Source organism: Apium graveolens, unplaced genomic scaffold, assembly GCF_009905375.1.
Source record: "Apium graveolens cultivar Ventura unplaced genomic scaffold, ASM990537v1 ctg83, whole genome shotgun sequence".
Classification (NCBI taxonomy): Eukaryota; Viridiplantae; Streptophyta; class Magnoliopsida; order Apiales; family Apiaceae; genus Apium; species Apium graveolens.
The window spans coordinates 91,073-101,116 of record NW_027421065.1 but is presented as its reverse complement, the minus strand read 5'-3'; the positions used below and the strand labels follow the sequence as shown (position 1 = coordinate 101,116).

Genomic DNA, 10,044 nt, shown 5'->3' with positions numbered 1-10,044 from the left:
TACGAAAGATATCTAATTGTACTATGTGAATATAGTATGTAAATTAGATATTTGACTTTAAGAACTTAAAAGTCATTCGAGAATACATTTCACACTTAGCAGTCGTGTCATGGAAATCCTAAACTTAGCTCGATTCATGATGGAATACGAGTCTGGTGCATAAAATAAATGCAGTTAAAAGGCCGAGTAGCCACTTTGTAAGGATATTCCTAAATGACAAGGAAAATGTGTCTTCAATATGCATATATCGTGTAATCAATATGCAAATTGGGAGATCACATTATTGTGTATGAAATGGTATGTCTCACATCTATGATGAGGACATAATACCATTAAACAACTATTCTCAACGAGAATTATCATGATTGACTATGTAAAGTTAAATGATAATGTTTGGATCCACTAACCAGATGGTTAAACTGAGCGAATCTGTTTAAGCCAAGGGAATCTAGTTAGACCGAGAGATAGTTGTCAAATCATCGAGAGGAATGGGCCTTGCCTATTGCTTAACGGCGTCATGGTGGACACCCAACCTTGCTGACTGGAGATCCCAAGAACTTGGTTCAATGGGACAACTAAATCATGATGACCAAATCACTGTGGGGGTAACCCCTGGCCTATTTCTATGATGATGAAACAGTGAGACCCGTAAGGTACGAGGTTAAGCTTTATGCTTTTAATGATCTTTGACGAATACAGGGATTTCAAGTTTGAATACATAATATTCGGTTAAGTAAACGCGGGTTACTCTATAAGATAAAGATCACCTATGTAAGAGAGAAGTATGGCCGCTTCAAAGGAGAATTGCGAGGCACAATTCTTTAGAAACTCTTGCAGAACCAGGACGATGTTCCAGGGCCAAAATGGACATAATCATGAGAACTGAATGAGTCAGGAAAGATATAGTGATGAGTATGTCATCGTTTACACAAACGGTCGAACAGTTCAAGGACATCGCGTCATACTGTCTACCAGTAAAGTCGATATACTTATTCGAGCGAAGGTTCAAGGAGCATTCTCTACCTATCGTATGCTATATCCGACCGCCGGAACTATCACCAAGTCAAGCTCCGCGTCTGTCTGTCTATGTGGTGTCTATGTGGTGCGTGCTACTGGACCATCAATCTCATTTGTGGGGGATTGTTGGACAAACTTAGTATTTTAGACTAAGTTATGAATCAATTTGAGACTCTATATGAGTGAGACACATTATGTGTTAGTGGTGTGTATTTATTGGAACGTATTCTTCTCTTCGAGGGGATTCCAACGCATATTTACACGCTCAAAATGAGTAAAAGGTGAATGAGAACTGATGTTCCAAAGTTTTACCTTTTAATATGAAAAGTGGTTTTGTACCACATCGAGAGTAGCACAAACCTATTCCTTAGTTTTTCTTATAAATACCATGTACCACATCGAGAGTAGCACAAACCTATTCCTTAGTTTTTCTTATAAATACCATGTACCACATCGAAAAGAAAAACAAGTCCTTTCAAGCCTCTCTTTATAAATAGAGTCTTAGGGCACCAGTTTTATTAAGTCGAGGAAATAAGAGTCATCTCTTTCATTCTCGGTCTCTTTAGTATTAAATTTTTCCAATATTCCGGTGATAGTTCTCGGGCTCAGTTCAAGTTCGCTGAGAGTATATTCGATCTATCGATTATACTAGTAACTCGTTTTATCCTGGGAAGCAGGTCGCTAAACACGGATGGTGCGGGGCGAAACTGCTTTAAGGAGACAGTTTTCTGGACTCGAGATTAAATCCAATCTCTGTTTGTTTTCTCAAACCCTTCTCCTAATTTAATTGTTAATTCTCATATGCTTATGTGATTTAAGAATTAACAATGTTTTTGTGAAGTAGTTATATATTCAATATATATATATAACAATGTCTTTATCGTACAAGATTGATAACATGTATCAATTGTGGTGAATTTTCACATGCTCCGTCTTTCCATTTTGTTGCTTAATCCCCGCACTTCTTTTCTTGATCAGACAGATTATAAGTGATCAAGAAAGAAGATGAAAAAGCTCAGTGAGATCGTATCTAAATGAAAGGTTACGAGTTCTACTATTTTAGATGGCCTTGTGATACCACATCCTCATCCGAGGGCGTCAGAGAAATTCTTTGTTAACAAAGGTGTTATGGTTGCTGGATTTATTGATACATAAAATTAGCAATTCCAGGGAATTTTTCCAGAAGGTAACACTTTTTAATCTTGAGAGCTTGCTTCATTATTATACGAAAGGTGATTTTGAGCCTGCTACTCTTATCACTGTGCTAAATTGTCAGAGCCCTGGTGTTGTGAGCATTGCTGAGGCAATGTAATTATGTAACACCTGCCAATTTAGAGGCCGTAGAAAGAAACAAAAGGAGTGCAATATCTAGGTCTTTAATGGACTTGATTGTGCTGAGAATACTAATATGTCTTTAATGGACTTGATTCACATATTTAATAATATTAATTTACAAAAATCAGTCTCTGTACCCTAAAATTTTAAAAATTTTAAAAATGTCCCATTGAACAATGTATGCAGCCTCCGCCACTGCCGTAGTGTATTGGTTTTATTAAAATATAATGCTATAGAGATTGATTATCTATTATTTTGTTAATAATGATCGATCCAAGTTACTTAATTCTTTGAAAACTCACACGTTCGATTTATTTAAAAAATATTTACATCCGTACAGTTGGATTTTGAATCTGATGACGAAATAAGATATATTTGAGGTCCATAATACGATGTTAATGAGTAACTCTTCCAAAATTTAAAGGTGATAGCGGAAACCGGATCATATACTATAAACACCTTAAATAGTCCAAATCTCATCCAACAAAGTTGAGAACTCAAGTCTAAGCAATGCATTATGCACTGTGTCAAATTGATATCAGATTAATGATTACTTCCATTGTGGAGTTTTCAATGATATACAGCTAGATATCTTATAATTGTCAATCAAATGAAAAAAATGAAGAAAAGAGAGGCATGTTGAGTGCAGCTACCTGTCTCCAACTTAATTAGTGTGTTTTCCTAATGCGGACTAGACATTTGCACTTCTTCATTTGGTGGAGATGTCTACCATTACTGCAATCTGCAACTATTTGCATTATTCTTGTGTTTCTCATTCAGTAGGTTAAAAGTTGCTACAGATTTTTAGTTGCGTTTGTCTTTGGTCATCAATGTACACAATTGATTTTGTCTTCGTTCACACAAGATATTTGATTTTGTCATTTTCATCTAGAGAGATTGCTAAACTCAACGGAAAAATGACAAAAATAACACTTTTTTGGAACTAAGTAACAAGAATAGTTATTTTCAATATTTTGGCCATTTTAACCGAACAAATACCCGTTTTCAGATTCGGTATCTCAAAAAAAAATTTGTTTTCTTATTTTTTTGTGTAAAAATGCATTTTTTTTAAAAAATCAAAAAATATTTTTGGTATAAATACCCAATCTGAGAGCAAGTATTCGAACATATACCCAATCTGAGAAAGCGTATTTCATATACCCAGTCACAGAAAGCGTGTTTCAACTTTAAAAAAATAAAAAATTATGTTAAATTCCCGGTCTAAAATGGCGCATTTCAAATTACCGATATGAGAAAACGTATTTCGTATGTATTTTTTACCACATTTCTCAAAGTCACCAATTTCAAAAAATGTGATATTTTTGGCCATTATCCGCTAGTAAAAAATGCTAAACTCCAGTCAAAAACTAATGACATGTCAACGAAAACTCATGAGTATACTAAGAATTCATCTGATCTATACATTTCTTATTTGATTGTAATCACTTCTCAACAACTTATTGTTATACCGAACTCGATTAATACACGCTGAAGAAAGAAAGCGAGAGCTTGGTGCTGTGATCTCATCATTGGCACGAAGATGACAGATCTTGATTTTGTTAAAGACTATAAGATTCTGTTCGGGTCTTCCTCTAACACCTTAAGGTTTTAGATGGACTGATTACTGCGTATACTTGTTTTCAAGCATTGGCGTGGGTTCGATAGCCTTTCAATTTCAAAGCGTAACTTCTATGTATCCAGGACCACCAATGAGCCACTATCAAATTTCTATCATCATTCGTTTGCTTGCTATCATGCATTACACTATCCTCCTCTCATTATTCTAAGTATTATCTCAAAGAATATTTATATATGACTAAAAATCGAAAAGGACACGTACAAAAGGTCAAATGAATAACAACTCCAGGCAGATTCTCTGTACAAGGGCAAAGGGGGTTAGGTGCAAATCTAGAAGACGTTGGTTGTCTCTTCTGATTTACCTTCAGACTCGCCGTGTACCGTTTCTTGATCAAAAATTTTCTTTGTGAAAATCAAACTTTGTTGAGGTCTTGTGTGAAAAATCAGAGGCTAATTGTCGCAATTCTTTCACTGGTGGTGGAGCTCCACAATAAAACACTCCTGATCATTGACAATGCACAGACGTATTAGTATGGCCTATATCATTTTTCGCGAATATTTTGCAAAGATTTCACCTAAATGTTTAGGGTATGATATTAGAAACTCACCAACGCGGCTATTTGCGTGGTTGACAGCAATGCGCTTGTAGACATTACGCCAATTAGGCTTAGCAAAGTGGGACTTCACACGAGTACCAGATACAACATCGACGCCATTCTTAGCATGGTTAATTGACTGCAGCATAGCGATTAGAGCAGACCGAGCATCGCCTTCTTCATAAACACTTGTGCAGTAATTATGCATTTCTATGACACCATTGTTGTCCATTTCAGCAACCTCATTCATCACCCCTTTAAACCAATCAAAAGAGCCTTGTTCTCTTGTAACCCAATAAAAGTATGCCCTTGTTGTTTTGAAGTTACTTGAACTTGAAGGCCCTGGAGATTTTTTCTTGAATGGGCTGGCACTATTGCTACTATTGCCACTAGTTGTGCCAGTCCCTTCTTCAATGGCATTCTCTTCCTCCTCCTTCGCCTTGATGTTGTTCACGATGTCCTTCACGATACTGATCATTGGTGTTGCTCCTATGCCTAACCCTACCAATAACACTACATCATATTTCTTATAGTCTTGTGCAGGTGCTCCGTATGGACCATCAATCATCACTTTAGGAAAACTGCATTGTAGTTATTCCTAAGACGTTAAACCAAATAACAAACAAATTATTTTTAATCAGCACGGATCAATCACAAACTATAACTTACTTGGGATTGTTCTCTCCTTGAATAACGTCAGCTCTCAGAAGTCCACTTTTTCCGTTAGGCGGTGGTTGACAGACCTATTTATATACAAAAGAATTGATTTAACAAGTTGGCTAATCAATTCAGAGTTAGTAAACAGATCACAAAACACATGCTTCTGAATATATGTTTCTTGTGGATGATCTTAATACTTAAGAGAACAAACCTCTGAGAATACAGACTTAAGTTGTCGTGTCCAATCACCAAGAGTTCGAATATGAACACTTAAGTAATCATCATTAGGGGCAGAGGTGATGGAAAAGGGATGCCTGATGACAAAAGAATTTCAAAAGTTACTAAACTATTGGATGAGTAGGCAAAAAATTGTATAACTGCACTTTCATACTTGAATGATCAAGCTAGTATTAGGTAACATTGTCTAAACAAGTAAACCAGGAGGATCTAATCAACCTACCATTCAAAGGGTGAAACAGCAGCACAGTTGACAAACATGTATTGCCCACTCTTGTATTTGAATCCCTGAGGCTTAGACATGTGGAGTGCTAACACATTTCCAGGATAAACCGCCACCTTCACACAGCATAATTTATCAGTGTGTGAAAACATGAAGCTGTTATTGTCACAAAATGCACACACATGTAGTTGCTTACTACAAAAACAGTAAGCTCACCTTCCGTATCTTAACAGCTTTGATGCTTGATCTAAAGGCTCTTAGCAATCTCTCCCCTGCGTAAAGTATGATTGGAACGGACAAATACATCCAGGTCTGGCATTGCAAAACATTTTACAGCTTGTTAGACTATTGGCCAGGAAGAATCATGTATAAGAAAATATGGTGTTCGAGTTTATATTCACTAACCGTTTTCTTGTACCATTCATGTGTCAGGTAAAGTTTGATACCGTGAGCAATGAGCAGCCCGTAAACAATGACAAAAAGGTGATGGGAATACCAGAAGGCATTAAATCCAGTAAGCTTCTTTAGGAATTTAGGTAAATTTACTCTTCCGCGCCTCAACCAAGGACTTGCTAGGGTAAATGCTATTGCCATCAACACTACCATAATAATCCCAGTTATCCCTTCTACTCCCTTCACAAACCACCAGTAGTTTGGAGGCTGGTCTTCACCAAAGAAAGGCTCCATTAGTTCATACTTCTCCTCGTCTGCGTGTAGGAGACGGGGAAAGTCACAAGTTAAATGTGCTATAGCATGAATCCCAACCCCAATTGCAATTGCCACAGCTATAATCTACAGGAAAAGAAAAAAACTGAAACATTTTAGCACCAACTCAACTTAAAACAAGAATATCTGCAAGAACTATTTTTTAAGGCAAATTAGACTTACTTTGTGGAAATTGAGGTTATCGTCAAAAGGAACAGCCACTCCTAATCTGGTTTTGTTCCTTAGCCAAGTGATAGTGTTCCGGCAGACAGGTAACAATATCAGTGCCATGTTAAACTTAAGCGTCTCGGCTGCACCCTTTGCCAGACAAACACAAACTCCCATTACTTCATAGGCAGCTCTGTTCTTGTATTGAATGTACTTGTAAGCGAATAAACCAGCCGTTATCCCAAGCCAGAGTGCCAGCACCCAAAATCTTTGCCAATTATCTAGTATGAAGTACTTGGTGTCTCGAATTGTTCTCGAAACCACATGGTCATTAGTAGTCTTAAGCTTCTGGCTCAGCATTTGGCTTAGAGCCTTGCTTTCACCACCTCTTATATGCTGTGTTGGAGCTTGCAACAAAAGCATCTCCAGATTTTCAATCTGTTTGAGTAAAAGTAACATTAATCAGTAGAATGCATCATTATTTTTTATGACTGTTCAATCCGTGATGATTTGTTTAAGCTGGTAATGTTCTTTTATATAATAAGTTACCATAATGTATCCGTGATTGTCAGGATCCAGCTCTTCCATGATCAGCGCTGCGTATTCATCTGCTTGTTTTTGAATATTCGACAGCTTGTTTGCAGAAGCACTAAGACTGATAATCTACAAAACAAAACAAAAATTATTTACTAGTTGATTAAATCTCAACTACTACATGATTGATATCATGTTAGATGTTGCACAAGTTATATATTGAAGTCAACTTTAAATATACTGCATTTTTTGGAAGTTTATGAAGCTGTAAGAGAATGAAATGATACCTCTCTCACTTCTTCTTCTGTGATTCGACCATCAGCATCTTTGTCAACCCTGTAGAAGAATTCATTTTAAAATCGAAAATTTTCATTAAAATAGTTGAAGAAATTAATGAATTGATATTCCCCTTACATGTCAAAGAATGTTTGTAGCCTAGAATCAAAACTCTGGTCAGAAATTTGTTCCCAGAACTCTTTCAACTCTTCTTTGTTGATTGAATTCCCCATTATGTTCCTCCTCCTGGTGAGCGCGTCGAAAAGCTCTCCCGCGAACTCTTTAGACTCCTTGTTCATCCCTGTAATCGCAATCGTCATCAGAAACAAAGCACATACATAAAATTTGATACTTAAAATCATAAATATTATAACATCCCACATCGTGATATATGAATTTACCGATGCATTCCCAGAAGAGTGCGCGAGGAAGCAAGCCATTGGTGGGGGCAGCGAGGTCATCGAACCTCGCCTCCACCTTGGCCCAACCTGCGCCACCATCAGCTTTGCTGATAAACTTAAGCCCCATCAAGGCATGCACCGCGCCTGATTTAGACCGATCATATCGCTGCTGTGGCCTTTTACTAAACGAAGCCAACCGCTTCAGCTCCTGCGACACCTGTCTGATCTTCTGTGAAGTATTTCTCACAGCAGAGGAACCAAAAGATGAACGTTTCTCCAAACCTTTAGCTAGCAAAGTCAACTCACTATCTTCCACATTAGCTCCTCCTGCCGTCTTAACACTGTGAACAGCCACCGAGTCTTCACGAACATCGAGCGTGATTTCCACGTAATCCTCGTGGGACATCACGCTCCCATTATTACTAGCCGTCCCAGAACCTGTCTCCCCTGGAATATTGAACCTGGCACTCTTTTTGCCACCTCTCTTGTTAGGTGGACCGCTCTTCAGCAGCGGTCCACTTGACGGTCCACTTAGTGGACCGCTAAACGACGTCTTATCGGACACTTCCGTGTCCGAATAGTACCGCTGGGAATCACCATCATCCGCTCCCATCTTCTCCCAAATATAAGAATAAACTTATCAAAACTTGTTCCGTCTCTGTCTCGTTACGTGCTTATTTGCAAGGTACAACGAACGAGATGCAAAATTCGTTGAAAATATGAATAAATAAATGAAATTCTAGACTACTTGAACGTTACACAATAAGCAACCAAATATTTATAGAAAGAAGAAACTAATGATATGCAGGGATGTAATCAATCTGTCATTATATAATGTGTGTTTTTTTGTGAAGTAGAGACCACAGAAAAACTTAAACCGCGTAGGGGAGAAATAAAACGGGGTGGGTCGGTAAGTTTTCGAGACTTTTCTAAGTTTTCTTCTTCGATGGTGTTTGTTATTTATTTGTTGCTCATTCTAATTTTTTCTTCTTTTCTTCTTTTGTAACCAACAACTAAATATGGGACCCACCACTTGTATAAAACAGGTCTGTTGGATTAGTTAAAACACTTTAGAAGACAGAGTCAAACATCCATGCAACCATGGGCTGAACCAAATATGGTCTAACTTAGGCTGAAATTCAGATTAAATTAAAAATGTTAACTAGAAATTTTAAAAAATTCTGATTTTTTATTTATTTAAAAATCAGTACGATTTTTACTTTAAATCCCGTCTAAACTATAAATTATTTGTAATTTATTTTAATATCGGCTAATTTGTGATCATGATTCCGTCGCTACAAACACCAATATACCATTCAACTATACGATTTTATATATGATCTCAAAAAACATAGTCAAACACTCGTATCATCTTATCACCGGACGGAACCAGCTAAGTTTGCGACTAAAAAAAAAAATAATTATTATTATTAATTTATAAAATCACGATACTTTAGTTAAAAAATAGAAGAAGTTTTAATATGAGTAACTAAACTCTAAAAATTATCGATAACTAATTTTAGCGTCGGTTGTTTTGTGATACTGGTTCCGCCACGACGTGCAAATGTATGATCTTGTTTAAGCATAGGAATTGGCGTGATGCCTTTGTCAAAGTTAAGATTATTTTACTTAAAATTTGTAACGATGCGGAAAGTATTTAGTAAAACCAGTGAGATACTTAAATTATTGGTTGGATATTATGAAAATGCGACAGAAAGCAAGGTTATTGGGAGAATTTGGTTAAAAGGAATTGTTGAGAACTGACAAATGGTGGCTTTACTGTTGTTACTTTGATAATGTGCACTGTATATAAAATAGCATGGTCACATACTTTATTAGGTAAAATTATAATTTTGTTTTATATATAAAAGAAAAATTATAGACACAAATATCTGTATAAATTTAAAATGCTGTTTAAATAGAGACCTCACGAGTGAAGACTGCAGTGTATCATGTGGGGGACTGTAGATTTAAGGCAACAATTCTGATTCTATACAATACATGTATGCATGTCAGCTGTTAACCTATTTTCCCAACTCTCAAGGCCATTGGTGCGGTCCGGGCGGTCCGGGCCGGGCTGACTACGGGTTGAGCACGTTAATTTTGGACACTGAACCGGCACGCTAGAGAATCGGGCAGGGCCGAGCCGGGTTCAGATATGAAAAAAGGAAACTGTATTCGGCACTGTGACTCGCGAGCTCACGGGTTTGTGCGAGCCGTGCGGGCCGAGTCGCGCGGGTTGAACGAGCTGCTTGATTATTTTTCGATTTTTGGCTACAATTTTAATTATTTATTACAAATATTTGTTTAATTA

General features: G+C 37.1%; 1 protein-coding gene across 1 annotated transcript; it reads right to left on the bottom strand.

Annotated features, from left to right (window-relative positions):
• Window positions 1-3,730: 3,730 nt before the first annotated feature.
• Window positions 3,731-8,644, bottom strand: LOC141704854 (respiratory burst oxidase homolog protein C-like). The gene is made up of 12 exons (XM_074508017.1): window positions 7,731-8,644; window positions 7,468-7,630; window positions 7,341-7,389; window positions 7,069-7,182; window positions 6,535-6,957; window positions 6,052-6,438; window positions 5,863-5,958; window positions 5,647-5,762; window positions 5,398-5,500; window positions 5,196-5,269; window positions 4,539-5,107; window positions 3,731-4,431 (listed from the first exon to the last, which is right to left on the bottom strand). The coding sequence occupies exons 1-12, from the start codon at window positions 8,341-8,343 to the stop codon at window positions 4,322-4,324; spliced, it is 2,817 nt and encodes a 938-aa protein (XP_074364118.1). The 5' UTR covers window positions 8,344-8,644; the 3' UTR covers window positions 3,731-4,321.
• Window positions 8,645-10,044: the final 1,400 nt, after the last annotated feature.